The sequence below is a fragment of the Caloenas nicobarica genome, chromosome 2, assembly GCF_036013445.1.
Source record: "Caloenas nicobarica isolate bCalNic1 chromosome 2, bCalNic1.hap1, whole genome shotgun sequence".
NCBI classification, from domain to species: domain Eukaryota; kingdom Metazoa; phylum Chordata; class Aves; order Columbiformes; family Columbidae; genus Caloenas; species Caloenas nicobarica.
Genome location: NC_088246.1, coordinates 59633990 through 59659707, shown reverse-complemented (window position 1 = coordinate 59659707; position 25718 = coordinate 59633990). Strand labels below are relative to the sequence as shown.

The following is a 25718-nucleotide window of genomic DNA, read 5'->3' as shown; positions in this document are numbered from 1 at the left end:
CGCCACACTTAGCTGAGAAGCTTAGATGTGGAGTGATAGATCTTAAGCTCTATATATTCAGGGCAGACAGATAAGTACCTGCAAAGGCTGGCCTGTATTTTAGAGAGAACAGTTATGTCTTTTTTTGAAGTACCACATGTTGGCCATGAATTTACTGAGCTTTAATACTCAGCCTCAAAAATCACATAATGGTATTTATCGGTAATGGCAGTAAATAACTGTATTTGACATTTGCTTTTATATAATCAGTAGGGGGGTTTTTTTCTTTTTTTCTTTTTTTTTTCCCCAAAGTGATTTTATTGTTGATTTTCAGGGTCTAGAGATCAAGCCTGAAAGTCTTCTTAGTGACTGTTGTTGTTTTATCTTTTAGATCGACGTGATTGTGACTTTGGGTGGACTTGGAGGACGCTTTGATCAAATAATGGCATCAGTGGAAACGCTTTTTCATGCGACAAATATCACTCCTTTTCCAGTGATACTTATCCAGGAGTGCTCACTGGTTTACCTGCTTCAACCAGTAAGTGTTGTGAAAAGTTACTTCATAATAAATCTGACCTTCCACCCACCCTGACTCTGTAGGTCTTGCACCATATAATGCTCATTTTCTTAATTGTATTCTATAGGGTCAGCAAACGATGGGCTCTGCATTCATGCCTTGGAAAAGATTGTGTTTAATTTGTTCAGGATATATTAGTTTAAAAGTGGAGGAATGTAAAAATCCAGAAGCTATGAAAACTGAATTTGGGTAAATATAGGTTTTTCATTATAAATGGAAAAAAAAAGTTTTAAAACTTTTTAGTTAGATTCCACTAATTTTAGATTTAGCACACAGCCCTTTTGCATGTTGAGTAGAAATAAGGATGTCTGCAGTAAGAGAAACAAAAGAAAGGTGCAAGAGGAAGATATGTCGGAGCTCCTGACAAACACGTCAGACAGAGCTCCTATGTGGTCTGGATGGTGCAGTTCATTATGATGGGAATCCAGCTAGGATCAACGAGGGAATTTATTTAAGATGCATTATTTTTGTGGTTTTTCAGGTCTGTTATTCCATTTATTGATTCATAAAACAACTCACACAAAAGATCTTGCTGGGCTTCTGCTTCTAAATTAAATTAATGGCAAATGTAAGCATCAAAGAGTCTTCTCTAACAGTGATTCATTTATTTGTTTGGAAATCTCTTTTCTTCATGTCAGGGTTTCTAGAAGCTTAACTAACTTTCCCATTTTATCTTGGAAAGCTTATTTCATGAAAATAAATAACATTCACAGATAAATTTGACAAAACTCTGCACCACACATGCTTCATTGTAATTTGAGAAAAGCATTAATAAGGTTCTAGGAGATTATGGATTTAAATCCACAGGGGTAGACGCTGTATTAACAACTTCGAAGCACTGCGTCTGCAGGAAAGATAGTAGGCACAGGAACTCATTTGCCGATATGACGAGGAATAACTGATCGTTAGTTGCACAGCTAGATGAATAGAGGCAGAAGAGTGAGGGAGAGAGAGGGCTAAAGTGTAACTGTGGTTAAAATCTGAAAGTGAGGAGTAGCTCGCTTGTGATTGACCTGGGGGTGCAGTACTTCACTGACCACTGTAAATTAATTTTAGGATACTTTAAGAACATACTGAAGAGCTGAAGTAAGATGGAGAATTCCCAGTTTAGCTTACAAAACTCTTACTTGGACTGGAAAGACTTTTCATTCTTTTCATTCATCTTTCCTATAATTTGCTTTAAAATGCCATGCCTGAGGTTGCTTTCAGAAGAGTCTTCAATGAATAATTAAACCCTTTCCAACTTGAAAAAAATTCTGATCTGTGCATTTAAACGGTAGATTGTTAATTGTTTGGGCTTGCTGGAAACTTCTTTATGTTTTGTTTGTAATAGTGCCTTATGAGAAGCATTTAATACTTTTTTGTTGGGGGGGCGAGTTCCACAGGATATTATTTTTTTTCTGCCATTCTGGCTGCATTGCGGCTTCGTTGCCAGTAGCCGACTTGTGTAACTTCAGACTGTTTCTATCCTTCAGAAATAAAGGGCAGATAACAGGGGGCAGGCCATTTAAACAATCTTAATGCTAGCTTTGACACTAAATGGCTTTTCATTGTTGGTTTAAACTTGTCACTGTCAGTATCTTCAGTTAACTGTCATGGTACGTCCAGATAATAACGTTAATCCTGCATAATTTAGAAAAAAAACAAGTGAGTAGTTTATACACAGACAGAAATGAGGATCCTAAACCTGGGAGTACTCTTCTTTTATACAGAATTCAGCACGATATTTTTCTCTTGTAAACACCAAAGTCATGGCATTTTCTCTTTTTTCGCCTCTCTCCTTTGTAATTTAAAATCAAGGTAGGAGGGAGTTGAACACAGCGGGAGACCCACTGACTTTTTAAAATGCAACGCTGGAAACTGTGCAACAAATGAAGCAAGATTTTGAGATTCAAATGCTAATGCAAATGATAAAGTTAAGAGCATTATACTTTTCCTATAAAATTTAGACGTGAAACCTTTCTCTCTTGGGGAAAGAGAATCTGATCTTTGGATGAAATATATGAGAAAAGTATAACCGTATTTTTGCTTCAAAATAATATTAGCCCTCTGCTTACCGTAGTGGGAGACTAGTATTGGTTCTCAGTCATGTGTACCTAGGCAGAGGCTAAAATATTTGAACAGAGCAGAGAAACTGGTAATCCCATAAACAGCTCTAGGCAGGATACAAAGGTGCTGAATTTTTAGCTACTAATGCAGAAACTGAGAGGGGGATCATGTGAGTGGATATCTAAGTACACCATAAAATCTATTAAGTAGTTGCTTTGAAAGAGAGTTATTTCACATTGTTATAATGTTGATATAGAGGGGTATAGCAGAAGAAATATGTCAATATTTAACACACTTGTAAAGGTCCACAGTATTACCTGAAACAGGCTTATAGACTTAGCAAAATCTTCAGGATGATAGAGGAAGACAGTGAGGACAATGCCCGATTTGGAATTCACTGCAGACTACCAAGTAAGGAGGATCAGGTAAACAAAGGCTTTTTTTCATCAGCCAATAAAATTAGCTAAGTACTGAACGTAAGGGTAATTGGAATTTTGAGTACTGAGGCCATCTCTTGGGAAGTAAATGGATAGATGGTGCGTTTTTGAAACATATTGGGAAAAATGTTTTGGCATGGAAAGTGAAGAAAACTACAAGGAAGTAAACTATTTTATATTCATTTCTGACCTGTAGGGTAAACTATGCTGGGAGGTAGACAAAAGGAAAAAGATGGGAAGGATTACACCCCATAAATGTCTGTCTCCCTTGATGCTATGGAGAAATCAGAGGATAGGCTGAGATCTAGGTATACACTGTAGGCATCTAAATTTAGATAAATGAATTCCAATATAGGTCAAATTCATAAACACATTAAGAAAGCCATGAAATGTGGTGCACCTATGGAAGGGCCCAAGTAATGAGAATGTAGTCTGTAACCACAGAAGTTGTAAGCTGACGGTGAAAATTTTTCTCTCATCTGAATGGGAAAGGAAAACTAATGACAAACAGCCTAAATTTAATGCATCTTTTGCTCAGTCTTCACTTAAGCAAAATATTCCTTTGAGCAGATAACCAACACAGTAAAAATCAGTCTCAAAGTCCAAAGACTTTAAATTGCTTCAGAGAAAAAGCAAATAAAATATTCAGCTGCTTTTAATTTTGCCAACTCTAAGGGCTGTTAGTTTTTCTGTGCTATGCAACACTAATTAGGATGGGAGTCAGAAATAGGGGGACTGTTTAAGAATTCCAGGATGCTATGCTTGCACTGAATTAGTTTCTGATGTGATGAGTGGGAAGGGAAGGGAAGGGAAGGGAAGGAAAGGAAAGGAAAGGAAAGGAAAGGAAAGGAAAGGAAAGGAAAGGAAAGGAAAGGAAAGGAAAGGAAAGGAAAGGAAAGGAAAGGAAAGGAAGAGTAAAAAAGGTATCTCTGTACTGAATAGCTGTCATATTTCTTTCTGTCCTGGCAGGAGGGAGGAAAGCCTGAATTCTTAATAAGGAGTAATCATTCTTTATAAGCAGGATATTTTATGCAACACTCCATACATTTTATGCTTGAAATTTTGGTAATATCAATTACCATTAAAATATACCCTGGCTGAAGAGCATTAGACCCTTAGAGTCATGTTTATCATGCTAGCCATGCTCAATATGAATGGATTAAGGTTTCACATACATACTTTCTCATTTTCTGGTGGTGTGCTTCTTGGGAGTACAGAAACATTAGCTTCTGTACACTGAGCATAAATTATCTTTTATCTGTGAATTTTATGGCAGTTTGTAATACAAGGTAATAGGATTTATGACCAAGAAATGAGAAGATGTCCAAGAGTTAATGAGGCCTGTCTTTTACATTATACTGAGCAGTTCAGTTTTCCCCATGCAGGATTCCAGCCTTGGGATGTAGAGGAAAAGAATTGCTACCTGCACGTGAAAATGTATTACAGCAGCGTATTTTTGTCAGTTAGCTGACTCTTTTGAAAGACGGTGTGAATACTTTGATAACCCTTTTTCTTGCACACAGCTTTTCTTCTGAGTGCCTGCCTTCCCTGTGAGAAATGATGAATAATTTAACATCATAGATAGTAGTCCAGCAGCTAAATATGAGCAATATGAATCAGGAGTCCTGTTTCTTATTCTGGGCTCTGTACTACCATTTCATTGAAGAGAAGTAAATTGTATAGAGTTTTGATCTCACAGTGTCCTAGTTTGTAAGTTGGATAAAACCCACACCCTTCTCCAAATGGGTGCTGTGGGGCTCATTTAAGTTTTTTACGGAACGCCATTACATCCTCGGCTCTGCACCGAGGTGGAACATAGTATTATGGTAATAGTAACAACGGTATTAATAAGGCCCTTAATTAACATATATATTGCAACAGTGGGCTGTGTCGCTAATTAGTTAACATGGTCCCAAGCACAGTTTTAGTGAGGCAGCATCATTCCTGCAGGCAGTGCCTGGATAGAGTTTGGTGTTATCACGGGCCGGTAGCTGCTTACTAAGCGTTTGGAGGGTACTGCCTTGTCTTGGGGACGGGAGAGAACAGCAGATGTATGTGAGCAATGCTGTGCCCGTTGACTGGAGGTCCAGAAGGTATTACCTGGACCATTTTACAGATGCAGAGAGAGTGACTAGCTGTGGAGATCTGCTCCTAGGTGGAGACACCGCAACAGATACAAGTGAGGGAAGGTAAAGACTAGGAAACTTTACTGGAGGTTGTTGCTGCAGTCCTCTGTACCAATGTTATTTGGTTTGCTTTGTGTTCATGCCTGTAAAGTTTAATGGGAAGTTCAAGTTATATAGCTTCAACTTCTGAGTTTTCTTCTGGCAGGCAGTTCCTTGAATTTTGCTGAAACTTCAAGAATGAATTATGAGATCAGTTCTGTACCACTTCATATGTGTAAGAAACAGATCTGGCTTGTACTGGCATTCAGTGGAGAAAATCCTTGGTGCGTGTGCCTCTTCTGGGGAATAACTTTGGAGTTTGGAAATTTGTGTATGACCTTTCATGTATTCTTTTCCTGTTTTATTAGTACATCCTGTGAGTAGATTCAGTTGCAAAAAGGTCCCAGTTGCCAAGGAAGGAATTTAAACATGTATTTAATATTTAGGCAAAATATTTAAACATATAGTATACTTAAAATATTTATTGTCCTGAAAGGCTGTCTTTCCTGTTTGGTATCTGCTATCAAAGAGCACTGTTGAAACTTAATCTAGATGACAAAGCAGTGAGCCTCTGTGTCTTGAGGTCCTTGTAGGTCACTTGAATGAGCATCTATAGAATTCACAAATATGCAACTTCTTGTTCTTTGATAAATACATCTTTTTGTGACTTTTTCTATGGGAATGCCAGCCATTCAACTGGACAGAAACACTACCATGTATAAAATAGTAGCAGTGGAAAAGTCTTACTCAAGCCCTTCTCTGGGAGCCTGACTCCTTCACAGAAACCCTTGCAAAAAGGGGGGTTGTGCTTCCAGAGCTTCAGTAGCGCATTTAAATGGCTTCTCAGAAAATAAGTTGCCGTGTTGGTAGTTTAATTGCCTTTGTTTCCTTCTTTGGTAAGAAACTTTGAGTATTTGGTTACGGCTCAACTTCTGAACCTTTGTTTTTCTTCTTGCCTGGGAAAATCCAGCTGGGATAATGATCGTTCAGTCATTCTTATCACGTGTCTTTGTAGGGCCTGTGTAAATGGGACCTTCAAAAGGCTCTAGGTCCTAGAGACTCAGCTGTATTTCATGGTAATTTATGGCTACGAAGTGGTGTTGCTTCATGTTTACCACAGGATTTCTGTGCTTTACTGTACATCAGTGATGCAAATTTAGTTCATTTTTGTCAATCACAGTTTGAGCTGGAGAAGATTTACTTGCTATCTTGCTTCTCACCATTACAGAAGGAAAATTTTAGTGGGATTTTCTCTTAACAGCTAAATTCTTTATAACTTAGTTCTATTCCAACATCAGCAAATGTGTAGTATGAAATATATAAAGCTTATATACTATCTTAGAAATAGTAATTAGCTTTTGAAAAACTCATATATCCTTTCAAGCAGTTTATTTACTATCAGTTAAACATGCAATCTGCATCAACTTTATGAAATATCTAGAATTATATGAGTTTTTTCATGGACTTTTTAACAGAGGATGACATCTAATACTTATGGATTACTTCTGTATAATGAAGACATATGGTAAATATATTATTTATTAGTCTCATCCTACAGCCTTTGCTTAGACAAACAGATGACAACAAATTCATTAGTCGATTTGTTAGCTTACAGGTAACCAGTTAAAAAAATACTTATCTTTCAGAGAGGAAAATACCAAACCGTCATTGCCAAGTGAAAAAGAATAGTCTTTACTAAATGAGATTTTCATCTGCTCATAATTCTTAAAAACCAGTAATACTCTATAGCAGGATATGTTAATCACACAGCTGTTTTTAAATTCACATCTTAATGGCTGTCTGCAAGAGAGATGATACAAAGAGTCTAATTGGATTACTTATGTATTTCTACATTCCAGAGTAATCCAGCTTGGTTTTGAATCAATATCTGATGTTTGGTAACTTTCAGTGTCCCTGCTCTCAAAATTTTTCAGTCTTTGTCCAGATTTTAAATTATCTACTACAGCAGCTGATGGATAATCATCTAGGAGAATCTTGACCCTAAATAAAGTTCTTCCAATGAGGTTCCTGTTCTCTGTTGTTATGTTAATGTGATAATATCTATTTTGCTGCTTTATGGAAACCAAGGGAAGATTTCTGTTACAAAGCTAATTTTCTTAGAACTTTTTTGGTGTGTGTACAATGTAGTATTAATAATTTTCTGTACCATAAAACAATTTTTCTGCTGTACACGTTGCCTGCTTCATGTTGAATGATCAGCAGCAGAACACATAACATTTGTCTCTGACATCTGCTTATTGATAGGAGCTGATGCTTAAACCGATCAGCAGAAAGCTGGTAAAACTTTCTCCTGTTTTGTTGATAGTGGTGAGCTGAGGAAGACCACAGCAGTATTTTCACTTGCTGTGTGTTCATTTAATCTTTCTTCTGTAACTAAACAGGACAAAGCTGGAGTGTGTGTGCATGCATGCATTCATTCTAGTTTTGTGGGGTTTTTTACCAGGTAGGCCTTTGATCCTACAGGGGGATTTTGTAGCAAGCTAAAGAATTGCAAGCTTTTTGTGGACAGATTTTTGACCACCCCACCCCACCTCCAAAAAAAAAAAAAAAGAGCTTCTAAAGAGACTGCTAATATCAATTCCAAGTTTTATCAACAGAACTAAATACTTTGTATATAATTTAACAAGGTTTCTACAAGGTGCCATATTTTTGTACTTTAAAAAAGAAAAAATAATTCCAGTACTGGTCTGTATGAAGGTCTCGTAGACTGGTATTTCACAGATTGATATTGCAGTATTTTTATTATTATTGCTGTGGTTAAAAATATTTGTCTACTACCAGACACCTAAAGGGAGTAATACATTTTGAAGTTTTCACTAAGTGACACTGTCTCTCAAGCATCTTACTGCCTTGCTTGAGGTGAATTTCACCAAAGTTTTGTAGTAAGAGCTTTCCTCTTTGAGTATTAAATGGATTTCAGTGACAGTCAGGGGATATGGGGTTTTTTCATTCCCTCCCTGCCATTACAGAAAGTTCTGTAAGGAAACTAGCAGGTATCAGAGGTCTGTAATCTGTGACAGAGCCTCCTCTGGAAAGAATGTCTGGAAAATATTTTATTGCATACAATTAAAAATATAGCAGGGGAAGTCAATATTACTATTCCTAGACTGAATGTAAATTACAGTAAAAATTGAAGTGATAGTAGGTAATAAATTATTATCTACTTCAAAAACAAACAAACAAAATCAGAATGCTGTATACTTAATGGTTTACCAAGCCTGAAGGGTTGATTGGTGCCTTTAGAGGAAAACTTTAAAATGGTCCTTTCTGCTCACATCTGAGTAGTGGCATTAGTTCAAGTTGCAGAAGATGAACATCCATATTCTGGCCTCAGTTATATTTGAAAATATGTTATCTCTTACATTGAGTCACATTATGAAATTGCTTAGACTTTTCCAATGCCTTACAGTATCACTGTTAATTCTGTATCTGCCAGGGCAGTGGTGTCAACTGTATGGATTTTCTGTGTTTGCACTTACTGTTAAGAAAGGATCAGTGCAGAAGAATGATAATATTTACTAATATCTGAGGTCCTGGGGAAAATGCTGTACTACCCTGATAAACAAGATTTAGCGAGAACTATTCAGCTTTGCCATGGGAAGTGATTTACTTTGCAATCTGAGTTTTCTTCCTGTTGGTAACAAGTGATTACCTTACTTCAGCATTCTCTCTCTGCTGTAACAGAACATCCCAAGGGGAGATGGTGATCAGGGATTGAGTTCTTTGATGTCTTTTAAGACTGTAATGTGTCTGTCACTCTCGCATCAGCTGCAATCAGGAATACTTGCCAACAGTGCAGTTGGGCTCAATGACCTTTATGAGAGCATGAGCTTCCTACTCCTAATCCTAAAATCAAGATATTTGGAGTTAATGTGTTCCTGTTAAAAGCAGAAATAGAGTCTGGAAGCTTGTGACTTCTAGCAACACAAGAAAGGCTCCTGCTCCATTCTCTAAATTTACAGAAGTGATACAGTGCCCTAATAGCCAACGAAAGGGAGCAAGCTCCTTCTGGGACAACCATCTGAGCATTAGCAGGTGGAAGCACTAGGTAACAGTGGTTGGAGATACCCTTCTGCAGAAGACAAAGGCACCCATCTGCTGACCAGACATGCTTTCACAGGAGCTGTGTTCCTTGGCAAGGGCCTGGATCCAGAATGTTATGGAGAGACTGCTAAGGCTTATCTGACCCTTGAACTGTTACCTCTTGCTGCTCATCTATGTGGACACCAGTGACACTGCCAACAGAAATATGAAGTAAATCAAGATAGACTGCAGAGCTCTTTAGGCAAAGGCAACTTTACATGCAGTCCTAGGTAGTGTGGATGAGCGGGAGATGCTTAGGTAGGTGCAGACACAACCTATGAGTTAACAGCTGGTTGGTGTCACGAGAAGTGCTTTGGCTTTTATGGTCATGGGTTCCTCTGAGGAATGAGAGCCGCTTGTGAGAGACAGGATCCATTTGACAAAGCAAGGGAAGAACATCTCTGCCAACAGTCTGGCCAACCTGGTGAGAAGGGTTTTAAACTGGGTTATATCAAGGGATGGTGGTAAAAGCTTATAGCTGAGTAAGGGAGTAATGGTTAGGGGTGATAAGTTCAAGGGACAGAGGAACAGAGTGAGAGAGCCCTCAGGAAAGATAAGTCAATAAGGGAACCCATCTCAAGTGCCTGTACACAAATATATGCAGCCCAGGAAACAAACAGAAGGAGCTACAGCTCCATATACAGATACAGGACTGTGAAATCATTGGAATAGCTGAGAAGTGGTGGAGTAGCTCATGTGGCTGGAGATCTGATAAGGAGATAACAGTTCTCTGGGAAACACAGTCAAGGAAAAAGAGTGGTGGCCCTTTATGGGAATGAGCAGTTCACACTAGAACGGATCCTGTAGGAGGCAGCTCTGAATGTCAAAGCAGCAAGTTCAGTGGAGGGTCACCAAGATGGTTGGGGGCTGGAGCATGTGCCCTGTGAGAAGAGGCTGAGGATACTGAGCTTCAGCCTGAAGAACAGAAGGCTTTGGGGAGTCCTAATACCAACCTTCCAGAATCTATGAGGAGGTTATCAAGAAGACAAAGCCAGGCTTATTCCTGATGTGTACAGCAGAAGAATGATAGACAGGCATCCTAAACTGAAACAGGGGAGATTCTGGGTAGCTCTAAGGAAGAATTTCTACTATGAAGATAATTACCTAAAGGAGTATGTTGCCCAGATCATCTCTGGCTCTGGAGGTGTTCAAAACCCAATTGGAAGACTGCACTCAATGACTTCCCAACACCCCTTCCCACCTAAGTGATTCTGGGACACTTGTGGAGATGCAGGTAGGTTGAACAGAAGTGTTAGAGCCATTGTACAAGTATCGGTTGAGAAGAATCTGGAATCTCCTGATACAGAAGACTGTGTGACCATATTCAGAAATAGTAGTTCTGTCCACTCAGCTCTCCGTTCCTGTTTCTCTTGCCGGACAAGTTAAAATTTGTTTTAGTCTCTTCTGTAACTTCTCAGAAAGGAGAAATGATTGCTGTCTCTGTTCCAGCCGCAGCCACGGAGTCTGTTTCACAATTGTAGTTCCTTTTTGCTTTTTATTTACTATATCCTGAAATCGAGGCATTACTTTTGTGTATGCCATGAGAAGTCACAGATATCTGAAGGTAGTTTAGCAATCAAGGAAGTTATATTAGTGTGAAAATGTATACCTTTTGAATAGTAGTGTTACAAGTACAGAATAAATTTAAGCATATGGCAAAGCAGATTAATGAAATCTAAGCATGTGCTTAAGCACTTTGTTGAATTGTGGTCTGCAGATGTTGTAAGTATAGTATCTCATCTGGTATGTAATTCCAAGTTAAGATGTCTTTGTATTTTCCCATCCACATGACAGCCAGCGATGCTTCTTAGGGAGTATCTGCAATTCTGTGGCATCAACATCTGTTTCTGAATGGTTAATTTTCATTAAAAGTTCCCATCCATTGTTAATTGAATTATGGCCTTCAATTTCAGCAATGTCATGTACCTGAGGGAGAAGAAGGAGCTATACCTGGGGGGGAATCTTTTTATTCTGATCAAAGAATAAATTATCAGACTGAATAATTAGCTTGCAGGATTCTCTGCTAGTAACCACAGCGTTGGCAATGAAATGTGCCCTTGCATTATGAGTCTGAGGTCTTCCTACCTCACAGCAACTTAAAGATTTTTAGATACATGCATCTAAAAGCTGCACTGCAGCAGGTGTCTCTCCTTAGGCTCTTAAAAATGAGGTCACCTTCTTCAGTCCTTCCTCAGCTATTGTGTTCCTTTTGGGGCAGGGAAAAGAGGTAGCCTCTCAGGTGAAAAAAGGTTCATATTTCTCTTCTTTGTAACCACCAACAGTTTTTCCTCATGTGGGGGAGGCACTTCAGAGTGAAGTGAGTGCAGTTGAAGATCTGGAATTAGTCTTCTGTGGCAATGATGCCACAGACAGTTTCATTAGCTTGGTGAACTTCTTTAAGGAGGAGCTGCCTGTCTCCTTTATGCTAGAGAAACCTGGGAAATGGGAATAGAATTGATAAGATATTCATTGTACCCAGGGTATCAGCTGAAACTTCAGAGCAATTAAAGGAGCACCAAGGGAGGTCTCTGGGAGGCCAGTATGTCTCTGCCTGAAGTCCCAGACCCTCCTGTCCATTCAGGATTGTGCGGGAGTTATTTCTGTGTGTTGTAGGTGTGCAAGCTGCTGCATGCAGCCTTAATCCACCCATGTTCCCTGGTTCTGGAAATCCCATGGGGAGTGTGGAGTGTCTGGTGTAGCCCAGTTGTGCGACATGGGTGGCCACAGGCAGGACTATTGAGCAGCAGCCTGAGTTATTGTAAACAAATTCAGCTGCTCTGTTGCAGCAGATGATGTATGTCACGAATGAAAGCGTACTTCAGGACCTGTGCAGTTAAAAAAATTCTCTCGCCATCTCTTCTGCACATATTTTAGCAATTTTCTGTAAGCTCAATGATACCAACTGAATTAATAATGCTATTCAGTCTGTGCCACTTCTTGGTCTTTCATGTGTCTTAACTTGTGGATCTCCTTTCTTAACTGTTCATAAGCGATCAGTGATACTGTAGAAGTATCAGGGCAACACTGAATCTCCATTACAATTTATTAATAGTAATGCACTTCATGAAAGTCTCTTTTTTTTTCTCCTCTCTCTTCTATACTTTAACCTAGTTCCAGATTACTGTACTAAATGTGTTCTGTGTCCCCTTGGGGAGTTTTTATGAAGCTGTTGATTTAGAAAACAGGTTTCCAACAATAGTCTAGGAAGTTTTTAAGAGCTTCCAGTGTGGAAGCATATTGAACAGTCAAACATATCCTTAGAAAAGTCTAAGAAGATAAAATACTTAAGCATTCTTTTTTTTTTTTTAATTCCAAGTCACCTGGGAATGTGAATCGGTTTTAGCTATTTAGTGTGATCTGTTTGTTAAAAGGCACTAAATGGTCAGAAATAACTGTCAGCACCGTGGTGAGCTGACTGACATTGTTAATACAATTCAAATGTGCAGCAGAGATGTTCCTCCTACTAATTTATGCTCTTCTGTGGTGAAGACAGCAATGTTCACAAGCATCAGCACAAGCCACGGTCTTCAGATAATGAAGCGAATATAATTGCTCGTTTCTGTAGCACTTGGGAACCAATGCATAATGATGTTCAAATCTCTCATCTTGCAAGCTGGTAGGAGCTCATGTTTCTGAGACAGGCTGAGACAACCCCTGCAGTTCAGTGAAAGTGAAACCCTGCTGGTGTCTCCTGCTGGAAGCCCAGAGGCATCTCCTGCCAAGAGCCTGCATCTGGTTGCTCCCAAGCAAACTTCACTTTCAGCTGAAGGAGTGAGTACACGATCTTCTCTCCCTGAAGTTTGGCAGTGTTTCTCCATGGCACTCTGGTAATGCAGGGTGATTTTAAGGCAACTGTTTTATAATTGGGTGTATTTTCCCATCTGTGGGAAAAAAAATCCAATGGTGAGTCAGCTAGAGCTTACCTGAGGATGCTTTCTCTTGTCTGATTGTTTTGATAACTCCTCCTTTATAGTCATCTTGGAGAAGGTGAAATGGTGGTGAAGTAAATCTGACAATAAGCTTAGTATTTAGACATGCTTGATACTGGTCTGCAGAGTCTTACATTAGAGTGTGATACTGCAGTAGCATGATTTCTTTATTTCAGATTGCATACCTTAAATCAGATTATTAGAGCTATGTATTCTCAAAATTTTTGATCACGAGGGACAGCTGACATACAAAGTGTTTGGTGAAAACAGTTATGTTTAGAATAATACATACGATGAGGAATAATAGTGTACCTCAGTTTTCATATAGACTCTGATCTTCCATTAGTGAATCTCTGACTGCATCTCATGTCACACCGTTTAGCTAGATCTCAAGGTATATTACTCTTATATTACAGAGAGAGAGACACACAAAGGCATGACGAAGTGAAATGATTTGTGCAGGTATCCAGGGAGTCAATACCATATTGAAAATTGAATCCAGTTTTTCAGGTTTCTGTCTGCAGTGACCTGTCAACTGGGACCTTTTGTCCCACTTCCTGATGCTTGTGACTGGATTAGGAGTGACCTTTAGAGTTGACGAAGGGTTTTACTGAAAGCGTTTAATTATTTCGGAAAAATCACAAAAGCTCACTTTTCTACAGTAGTCCAAAATTCATCCTACACTTCCTTAGGAGAAATTGTGAAAAAAGTGGGTATGTATAAATTAATTAATCTCAGTTCTTAAGAAGCATGAGAAAAATATCTCATGTCTGAATCTGAGAATGTCATGGCTTAACTTGGCCAAATATGTATATATGCCAGTTATAACAGCAGGTGATTGTTTCTAATGAACAATATGTCTAGGAACAAAAAGAAAATACGAGCTCGTCAGGGTATGGCACACAATTATTAGAAATCTACATCTTTCTGCCCCTGTGCATGAGCAGTGAGCACTGTGGCATCCAATAAAACATCTTTCATCTCATCAGAATACTGTAAGTTCTGTCTTGATTGTCATAACAAAAAGCAATTCACAGGAGACGTTAGAGGATGGATGTTTATTCCCTCCTCCCTTTTTTTGAGGCAGTAGAGGTGTGTTGGTTAGAAATGCAGAAGGGAAAATGACTGTAGCTATCACAGTTTTTCATAGGTGACTGGGCAAATAAAATCCTAGGATATCACATAACAGAGCTTACAGCAAGATTTGTTCTCATTCTGTGAGGTTTCTAGGAAATTCATATATCATGTCGCAGTCCAATGAGCTGTCATGACCACAGTCTACTCAAGCATAGCAGTATGTTGCTGCTCCTTTTGTATGTAGTCAGATAAACTTTTGTGGTTGGATGGACAGGCACATTTTCCTCCTTTTTTATCCGAGCTCATCTCTAACTGTAGATGTCGTATAACTCCTTAAGGAAGTGATAGATTCTTTCCTTTCTCAGAAAAGCAGCCGACCTATATTTTTAGAGAGGCCAAGTTTCTTGAAATTAGTTTAAAAATCCAGAATTTGAATGCTCATTCACCATTGTTGCATAGCACCAGCATACATTTCTTTCTCCTTTTTTTTTTTTTTCTGAAATTAAGATACTTCACAAAGATGTGTCAAATAATGTATTTGAAGTGTAGTGTTCAGCACAGAGTAATAAGATACTGAATACATTATAAGAAAATCAGTCATGTCTGTCCTTTTATAGAGGGAAAGCAGAGGAGGTTTTTAAGTGTTGGGTTAGGTCTGTAATCTAGGCCAAGTTAGGCAATAACTTTGGAAGTGGAGGGAGAGCATTTGCATTTAATGCTCTGCAGGAGTGAAATTGGTGAAAAGATACAAAGAGAAAAGAGGCAATGCAGATCTTGCAAATTGTGTATGGACTAGAGAGGAGAGTGTTATGGACTTCAGACAGGCTAGAGAAGGAGAGGATGCAATAAATGACAAGAAGAACTGATAGAGTATGGATATGGTAATTATCTACTGGGATAAAAATGTGAAAGGTTAGTTATCCTATTGCATTGTTTAGGAAAATTGAAAAGGAAATGGCAGAAGTATCTGTTGCAAGTCTCATGTGTGCCTGATCTTTAGAGGATCCAAGTCATTCCTTGCACTCTACAGTTGCAGTAGCTCCTGAGGTGACCACCAGCATCTCAGCCATCCCAGCTGTGAATTTCAGAGAAATACTGCCTGACCAGTGTCTGAATGCAGTGGTTTCGTGGGGAGGTCTGTGACAGTCTGTAGCTGTTGTACATGCATGTTGAGTGCACTTTACATGATGTTACCACAATTGTTCCTCCCTATACACACACACACACTCACATTCACTCTGCTTGTGGTGTCGACTGCTTCCCCAGACAGGATTTATTCGTGTAGGGGACAAAATTACAGGAGAGGGTTCTTCTCTGTTTGATTTATTGGGGAAGAAGGAGTGATTCTTGGAGATGTGTTGCTTTGCTGTTTGGTTTTGATTTTATGTTAAACCAATGCAAATATTCACCAGTGCACTTAAAATGCACTGCATTCTGGTAAGATCTTGGTGCACGGATCATGCACCACCCTGTATAGAAACTGTGCTGTCAACAACTATTTCTAATCTAGTATTTGAACAATCATGGGTGATGTATGAGTGTGTGTAGTAAATTATTCCTTAGCACCTAGTATAGGTTACATGGGTAACCTCTGTTCAGAAGAAGGTACTTCTTGTTATATTCATGTCTGCATTTGTCATTGATTGTGTAGGCTTTCACCGAGTGAACACTTGGTATAGGTGCTTATCTCTGTTCGCCTCCCTAGTCCCAATCAGATTAGTGGAAATCCTTCTTTGAGTCATACAGAATAATCCGGGCCTCTCATTGCAAACTGTGCGTGAAAGGAGCAGGACTTTTTCATTACACCTTCATACATGAGTTGCCACAAAGGGCTCTCTGGAGACCAGGCCCTGCGGCAAGTACGCGGCTGGTGTGGTAGGTGGAGACAAAGCCAGCTGAGGAGACTGCCACAAAAAGACGTGGAATCGAGTCAGACAAACAGGGAGGTATGCTGGCAGGATGAGCATTTTTCCTACCTGACCCCTGTTTCTGCATCACAAAGCAATGAGTTTCCCAAATCAAACACAAACTCTTCCATTTCAAGGACAGAGGAGGTCATGCAAGGCAAACCAGTCTTTTCAAAATGGGCTCTAACTGGCGCTATCCAGACCTTTAATTTTCATTATCTGCAATTGAGTGACACTCAAAAAGTCTGACTTCTTTTCTCCATCCTAAGAAATAGTCAAAGGAAATAAACAGAATTGCTTCCAGTCTGTTCCTTACAATTGAACGGCCCTGGTCAAAAAAATTGAGGACCAAACAAAGCCAGAGTATAATGATACAGCTTCTTGTAAGTAATTTCACCTCAGAGTAGGTGACATGATTTCTGTGAAGAAGTTGCATTTAAGCATGATATATAATGCATAGTGACAATAGTTTGTTTTAGAGATTATAGGTCCGTGTGTGTAACTATAAATATATCTCAATGATAAAATTAGTCATGCATGAAGAAGTAAGATTCTGTGACTGTAGGGCCTTTCCCTTTTCAAAAATCTTCAGATTTTTTTCTGCTGTGTCGCTATGTTCTTATGTACCTGGAGAAAATTATATAGTTCTAGAAATTGAGTGTTATCCAATAAAGAACATTTTGCTGAGTTTCATTATAGACCCATTATGTGTTCTTGAAAATGGAACATAATTTTTGAAGAGGAAGTTATTAACCATGGTGTTATAACTGTTATATTCCCAGGAATATGATGGATGGATGGAAGGAATATGCTTATAAGTCATTTGAGAACAGTGTTTTGTGTCACTTTTTTATTGTTATGGGGGAGAAAAAGCAATGTAATGATATCTGTTGGAAATTACTTGAAGACTACTCCATTTGAACGTACTGATGTTTCTGCTGGTTAAAAAGGGTGTTTCCGTTTTATGATATTAAGACTAATAAGATAAAAACTGCAAAAGTGTTTTAAAATACAGCTCTCATCTAGACAGAACTACAAAGACAGGTCTGTTCTTGTAAACTGTAAGGTAACACAGCTAAAACACTCTCAGTCTTCTTCAAATGTCTACCTGTACATGTTTTTTTAAAAGGAAAAATGAATATAGCATTTGCTGTCCTAGAAATACAGGCACAACTTCAGGATTGTGTGTGCTGCCATTTACTTCGGTAGAATTCTAAAAATATTTAGTTGTGCAGTGTATTAACACTTTTTGGGTCTAAGGCATCGTTTGGACAAACGGGCATGTTTTATGCATCAGAAGTAAAGTGCATGTGTTTATGAGAAAGCTAATTGGAAAGATGAAGAAGAATATTTAGCACTATCCAAACTTTTGTGTCCATGTAGATGAGAAATCCTAGACTTCTCTAAGACACTTGTGTAATCGTGCTGCCCAGAAGAATGCAGTACTCTGGAGGGGGACAAGACCACATTTGCAGGAGTTAATTTTTATAAAGGCTACCTGAGCCCCCCAATCAAACATGGTTCCTGACCCCTCTTTGGTTTAATTTACTATGTGAGAAATGCTAGAAATAAGCACCTGCATTTCTGTGTGTGTGAGTATTGAATGGTGAAAATGAGGTTACTACAATTTTTTAAAATGGATGATGGTGAGGTTTGACTCCTTATTTCTCTCATGATTGATATTTATGATGGGTAGGAAAAAGGGGTGTATTTGTGTACACAGGTAATAAAACCAGAAGGACTTTTATAATAAAGAATTGAGTTTAAGAGCATTTATGATTTCATTAGATTACCCAGCCATTTTTGGGGAGGTTACAGGCAGAACACATCCTGGTAGAAAAATATCCTATTAGGCAGCAAACACACACTGGATATGTCATGCATTCTTATTATTGCTTCCACATTCATTAAAGTTTAAGGCTTTAAAAGACTTGTCAAAATGTTATGCCAAGCTGAGAAACGTTGCCTTGATGTGTCTTAGCTTAGCAAGTCTTACTGGCATTACTAGCAGTCTAAGTACTCCAGAAAAAAACCTACAGTTTTCAAGTCACTTATGTGTTTGTCCACAGTACGCACTTCTTGTTTTTCTTCATTCTTGATATATTTTTCAGAATTTTATGCCTTTCATATGTAAGTCTTGTCTAAAATGTGATGGGCTTTACTCGTACATATAGATAGTCCCGATTAGGAAAGGTCAAGTCAGATCTGAACCTCCTCCAACTTCTGGGATGTCAGATTGGAAGCTTTGTTCAAGGCCATCCCTACTGTTCTTTTATTTATGAACAAGAGGACTTTGTGTAGGCTTGAATCCATATGCTTGCTGAAGTATGAACAGCTACATTCAAACATGGTTTAACTTATGCTGCTCTCAGAACATTCTGCTTTATGTAGGTGACAAATAGGGAGTGAGCAGATTAAAAGGAGAAGAAGGAGAAAAAGAAGAAGAAATGAAGGCAGAAAAGAGAGAATAAAGGTGTGGGAAGTCTATGCTCTATATGCTTGTGTATGAATTATGTGCCTAGGTAGGATTTGACAGCAGTGCTTAGGAGTTTGGGATGCTTGTATATATGGCACCTGCCTCTAGTAAATGAACAGTCTGAGTGTGACACTTTCTTTGTTTCTAAAAAATATAAAGAAACTCTTAAAGGAATTTTGATCAGCTTGAGTCTGTGGTAGAAATGGATAGGGGAAGAATTTTGCAGGCAGGATAGTGTATTGTGCCTTTATGTAAATATCCTGTGTGTATAATGTTAATATTACAGTACAAAAATGCTATTTCATTCTAAAGATCACTGTTCTTACAGCTGTCTACAAATAATCGTATCGGACCAGATGGGAAAACAGTGGTTTAGGCAGTTGGCCAATACATCTGAAGAAAAATAAAAACACAGGGGAGAGGTGGGGATGGTGGCGTTAGAAAAATGAATGCTTCTGTTTTCAAACAATGTTGTATGTGTAAGTCATTTTTTCAGAAAATGTCCACTGTGACTTACCTGAGCTCCCACTGGGCCCCAGGGAATTCGATGGTGATGTTAGTGAGAGGAGAGGCAAATGAGTACTACAGAGTGCACTTGAAAACACCCCTCAGAAATTTCACTTACGTGCAGGAGAAATGATACAGGAGCACAACCTACAACAGACTTTGCAGTGACGGCTTTGGTCTGTGAGTTATGGGAAAGGGAGCCTTTGGTAATAAGAGCCCCTCCCTCCTCAAGAAAAGTCTTTTCTGTCAGACTTTGCCTGTTCTCTGAAGTATTTTAGACCTAAAATAAATATCAGAGCAGTTGGGCATCTTTACACTCTGGTTAGTAAAAGTTAATTTAAAAGTAAAAGCTATTTTTACTGGACTCACTGGTGTCAATGACTTAGGAGTGCTCAAACAAATTTTTATTATTCTGGAAACAAATGAAAAGCATTAACTTTCGTTTTGTACTTATCTCTGCCTAAAGCAAATTTTTATGGTCTAGTTAAGTTCCCTTGAAAACAGGCTTTTATAAGTAAACACTCATGGATGATTAACCATCCTAAAATAAAACTGGTGTCAGATGTTTAAAATGTGTGGTGCATGAGGTAGAAGGTATGTATATGTTGACTCGAAAGCTGATTTCTACATTTCAGTGCATCTCCAATGGTTAGTAAAACTGAGGAACCTGCAGATGTACTTCCAAGGACTTGAGCTTGGGGAAAGCATGTCTTTTTAACGTAGTTGGTTCTAGTGTTTGGGAACAGAAACAAATCTTGTGGCATGGTGGTTTCCTAACTTCTGCAGTATACAGGAAGGATGTCTTAATCAAACCAGGTCTTTAAAGACCAAGACCATTTTTAGAAAGTTTAAGTGGAAAAAACATAAACCGAAGAAATTTCTCATGGAGAAAGATGAAGAAAAACCCATAAATGGGTGTATGGAAAATATTTTTGTGTGTTCTTTTACTGTAACCATCAATAAAATACCAATATACTGCTGGCTGGTTACTTGTCACTATAAGAAAAAACATTTGGATTTTGGAAAGCGATTTTCCTGGAAAGGCATGAAGAAATCTTAGTTTCAGATAAATATTTCACACACTAATGTGGCTTTTCTCATTCATTCTTATATCAAGCATAATTTGTACAGCAGTATACAGTCTGTAATTAATGCAGTGTACTCGGTTGAATAACTTTGTAACTGACAAGAGATGGTCCTTTTTGACCTTCATTTTAATATTGCAAAATTAGGCAAAATGAAACAACTTCTGCAAAATAATGAATAAAAGATGGTTTGGAAGGTGTCCTTTTTCAATAAAATAACAATATTCTATTTGATGATCCATCTGATAGCTGGTCTAATTTTTTGGTGGGAAAAGCAAATATTTTTTGGTGACCTTTTATTTCTTCTGGACTTATAAGAGAATCTGATATTTTTAATTATTTCTATAATCTTCTGCTTGAAGAAATATCAGTTCTTGCTCAGGAAGATGTAAGACTTCTAGTTGCAGACTTTTTTTTCCCCCTTATATATGCCAGTTTCTTGGACCTCCATTTTTTTTACTTAGAAGTAACATGAAAGCACAGGTAGCTGGGGTGTGGTAAGGGCAGGGGCTCCCTGGGCATCACGAGCCCCTGAGGGACCCCTCAAGCAGAACCTGGCAGCCCAACCCATCCCACCACCCCAACCAGGTGGCAGCCCCAGTGCTGAGCATCCGGTACCTCCCTGGCGATGCAGACAGGAGAGGACATGGGCCCATGGATGGGCCCGGGAGGACAGGGCCATGGGGACCTGGTGATGCTGGGGCAAGGGCCGACAGCTCCAGGTCCTGACGGGGGGTCTTGGGCTGCAGAGAGCCCCAGGGCCTGGGCAGGGCCAGCCAGGGCCCCGACAGGGTGCTGGGAAGGGGATTTGGTGTTTGAAATCAATTGTGTGTTTATCAGTGAGTTCATCTGAGAAGGAGCTCCAGGTGCTTTTAGCTGCTGCGCGAGTGGGGCCCTTCCCTCTGCATACACAGCTTTTCCATAAAGACCCCATCCTAGGCTCTGCTTGTTACTGCTGTCTGCTGCTAAAATTACGGCTGGTTCCTTTACTCAGCCTTTCTGGGCTCTGGAGGACAAAGTGTTGCATGAGAGGTGAACATAATGTGCAAAAGCTATATGACTGCAGGTGAGAGACATTGCATTGCCTTGACAACAAGTACATTCTAAGTCTGCTGATTGACACTTTACTTACTTCCCTTGCTTATGGTTTTATGAAACCTGCTGGTTTTCAGACAATGGAAAGAGACTTCCTCAGGAATGTGAGCCCTGGGTCAAAAGAGTTATTTACACAAGAGAGGAAAACTGAGCAGACCCATATGCTGCATGGAAGTGTAAGGTTCATCAGCAGCAGCGTGTTTGTAGCATGCAGAAGCAATTACCAATAATCTTATTTGAATATGAAAATGAATATATTCATTCATGTTGCTTAGGGTAGGTTTGGGTTTTTTGTGTCTCATTTTCCAGCAGGTGAGGAAGCTCTCTCCATCAGGCAGGTATTGTGGAGCTGATCTTTAGACAGCTACAGAAAAAGCATCCTGTGGTGCTTTTCTTTGCCCTTGGTTAATAATAGCTGATCTGAAAGCGGGAAGGGATTGAATGGGTTACCCACATACCTGTCACGCTTGCCAGCTGACTTTCTTATTTCTACAGGGAACCCTGTGAGAATTTTCCGAGGGGGGTTGAATTTGTGTTTTGATTTAAAACAATGAGCAACTTTCCTTCAGATTAGACAGGGACTGCCAGAAGTAGAAATTTAAATGTTTTTTAAGGATCTAGGCTGCATTGATTTCCTCATTCTCCTTGCAAGTCTCGAGATTGCTGAATCTTCTGCTGTGTATTTCAGCAGCAATTCAAATCCATGATTGTTGGATGAATCTGTTGAAGGTAAAAAAAAAAAAAAAAAATCCCATCTTCCAGTCATTGAAATTTATGGTAAAGCATTGCCTTGCAATGAAACTAAGATTTGGCCTGTAGCCTGCTGGGTTTTCGTTGTGCCACATAATTACATGCAGTACTGTTCATGCAAACTGAGACTGACTGCATGCTGTAATTTGCAGAAGTCATTAATGACTTTTTGGGGGAGATGATGAAAATTAAACATTATCAGCTGACTGTTTAATGGGCATTTACTGCATACAGTGTAGTTGGTGAAACATAGGATCTTTCATTCACAAAGTCACAACAGATTTGTTCATTTTGTTCTGGCTCTGCAGATGGCAGTGTTAAGAGATTATGCATTTTTGGAAATGTCTTGAGATATTTTTGCATGATGATATGAAGGCAGCAGCGAAGAAGAAGTTGTTGAGATGGAAAATGAAGATTCTGTTTACCTATGAAGCTGAAAGTACTTTAAAATTTTGGGCATGCTTATCTTTAATATATCTCCATAGTGAACTCTACCTTTGGCTGCTGTCCAGCCCCTCAGTCTTACAGTCACTCAGGTTTTTTTTAACAAAAGTCAGAAGCTTTTGTTATGGAAGCAAAAGAAACGGACCCTTATTTCTCTTTTGCTAAACAAATAGGTTCCTACAGCAAGTAGTTTTTCATCTCTCAGCTGTGTAGGTGTGATCAGTTATTGGCCTGATTTAGGAACAGTATTATCCTCCTGTACTTCACATTACATATCCCTGGTATATATCCTGTGTTTACTGTACGGCCCACATCTGTGTTCAGATTAAGCTTCAATATATGGTGAACCAGTTCAAGATGTAACCAGAATTGCCTTTTCTTACACAGCATAGCAATTTATTTTTAACTTAGAACACATTAGAATTTATCTTTCTAAGCAAGGATTTTTTCCTTTTCATCATGAGAATAGTATTTAAAAATGTGCATGGTGTGAATGAGATTATAGACAACATACTTGTGTAGGGATCTGTGTCATACAGTCAGAGGCTTAAGGGCTGTACATTCCATAAGTATCTGAAGTCACATTTGAGATATCTTTAAATGTTAAAAATTGCAGGTTAGCAGTATTTGCAATTAAAAAAAAAAGTATGTGTAGATAGTGTACCATCTATGATGTGTCCTTTTCTGGTAATAGGCAAAACCACAATCTCTGATTCCATGGTGAGGAAGAGTACTAGAAAGGTTCACCTTTGGTTTTAGAAACATTGTCCTTCCCAGGTTTAACTGCACCCAGCTTACAGAGTGGAACGTTGGATGTTCAGAACTGTAGAATCTGATTTTAAAAAACTTAATAGGTTATAGAGATTTATGCTAATAAACATCAGATGTGGTAACAGTTCTGTATGGCATACCTGCATACACTGTGAAGCAAAAATGCAGTATATTTGCAAGTAATACATTGCACTACATGTATTTACCTCTGAACTTGGAAAATGGGGAAAGAGGGTAATTATTCACAAAACCTTTCTGATTTTGGGCAGAGGCAAAACGTGTGTAGTGCATGATTGTGTACCCAAACTTTCCAGTAGAAAACACATAACTGGTTATCCAGAGGTTTTATACATACACTGCGTTCTAGGCTGGCATTACTTTCAGTGATAGTTGGAATAGCTCATAAGAATGTATGACAGGCAAATGTTTACTTGCAGCTCTTTCTGATTATTTTGATTTTAAAAACAAATACAAGTTTTGACTTCTTAGACATTTCATTGAACATGCAAATGAGATATAGGAAGTCTGAAAATATTTCAATCTTACCTATACATATTATGTCTACTGACACAAAGTACACAAGTACAAAAAAAGAGTAGGCATCACAGCTGTGCTCCAAAGTGCTTGGTGTTTAACACAAAACCTCCAAACTTAGACTGGATTTAAGGCTACTTCAGCTGCAGACATCAGGAGACACAATACTGTTTTTAACTTTACCCATTAGGAGTTTAAGATGCAATATCCTGAAAGCAAGCTTGCTCCTTTGAGCATGAAACTTTGACTACTAGCACATTTCTTTCAGATGTAGCTGCGGTAACTCCAGGTTAGGGGTAATAACTCAAGTTTAAGCTTTGCTAGGTCTTGCTCTTTCTTCGTTTTCCAGGCTAAAACAGTGAAAAATCTATGAAGTTTTTAAAATTCTTTGAGAAATCACTAGCTGCTTTGATGAAAACAGCCTACCGATTACACCTTGTGAAGCAAAATTTAAGGATTACACAGTTGATAGCTGCAAAGACAGCAGGTGGAAAAGAAAAAGGGCATAAGCAATGAAGCAGCTAGTAATGTTGACATTAAGAAAAGACATATGGAAAATGAACCTCTTTGCTGAATATAACTGCCACTAATTTTATAGCTGGAATTCCCAGAGGCCGATGGACCCTCAGAGATAGAGCTGCCTTTTATGAGTGACATCTAGACTAAAGACAATCCAGCATCTCAGGAAACTGCAGGGCAGTCTGTGTAATACGGGTCTTGTTTCAGCAGCTGCAGCTCTTTAAAAAATGAAAGGAATATTCACACATCCAGCAGATAGGCAAAGAGGAGCAATAAGACAGAGATGTATATTTTATTTTTGTGTGTAAGAATCTGGAACACTGTTCTTTTCCCACTTTGTTTCTGTTAAATTCGTTTACTCTAAAACTAAAATAGGTGTATATGTCTTCCATAGATATTTCTCCTGTGCTGTTCTGAGAGCACATTTCTGTGATGTAGCACATTTCTGTGATGTAGCACATTTCTGTGATGTGTCATGTTTTGCAGTAATATGCAGTAGTAGAAAACCAAAACTTTGTATCTTAGCACTGAGAGTTTGGAGAAAGCTTGGATTTAAGATTGGATCTGAACTTTCTGATTGCTTCGTATCTGAAATCGTCTTCCCTTACACATGGGTATAACCATTTCCTAAGAGAAAAATGCATTTCTTTCTAAAACAATGCAAGTCAATACCATGTATACTCTGGTTTGAAATTAAGAAACATGTATGATTATAATTCAGGAGGAAAGGGAAGGGGTGAGATTTAGTAAACAAGAAGCTGTTTATTTATTCTTTGATCTGAGTCTTTTTTAGTTCCTTAGTTAAGTTGAAGTGTGGTGCAGTGTAAAACAATAATAATTTTATTATTTAAATCTATATACACACGTGTAGGTATGCCTATAATGGTTATTTTTTGCGATATGTCCTAATAGCCATGCCCTGCTGTGTTGGCTTGATTGAAACCTAGTTAATTTTCTTCATGCAGTTAGAAACCTTTCTTTTTCATAGCTCGCATCATCATTACTTGGATTTAGTTTGAGAACAAGGAGATAACATCCCGGGATAGAATTAATTAATGTTTTTCTTCAAGGAACTTGCCATTGTCTTTGAGGTGGAACAAAGAGCTTACTGTTATCTTAGTTGTAGTCTGGGAACCAAGGTCTTTCTGAGCTCTCTGTCCACAGGTGCGAGGCAGCTGGGAAGGGGGGCATGGATGGGACAGACCTTGAGTGATATCCAGACTGATCCATTCCATGCCATTAGCATCATGCTTCATATTTAAGGAAAGTTGGGGTTTCCAACTAGAGTGACGGAGACCCGTTCCGGTTGTGCT

General features: G+C 38.7%; 1 protein-coding gene across 3 annotated transcripts in view; it reads left to right on the top strand.

Moving 5' to 3' along the window:
- Window positions 1–25718, top strand: part of TPK1 (thiamin pyrophosphokinase 1) — a 305419-nt gene that overhangs the window by 201464 nt on the left and 78237 nt on the right. For all 3 annotated transcript variants that reach the window (XR_010605792.1, XM_065628899.1, XM_065628900.1), the window contains exon 6: window positions 371–517. Coding sequence is in view for 2 of the 3 variants with exons in the window: in XM_065628899.1 (XP_065484971.1) it covers window positions 371–517 (147 nt within the window). In the remaining variant the exon portion in view is untranslated. The remainder of the gene's footprint in view (window positions 1–370; window positions 518–25718) is intronic.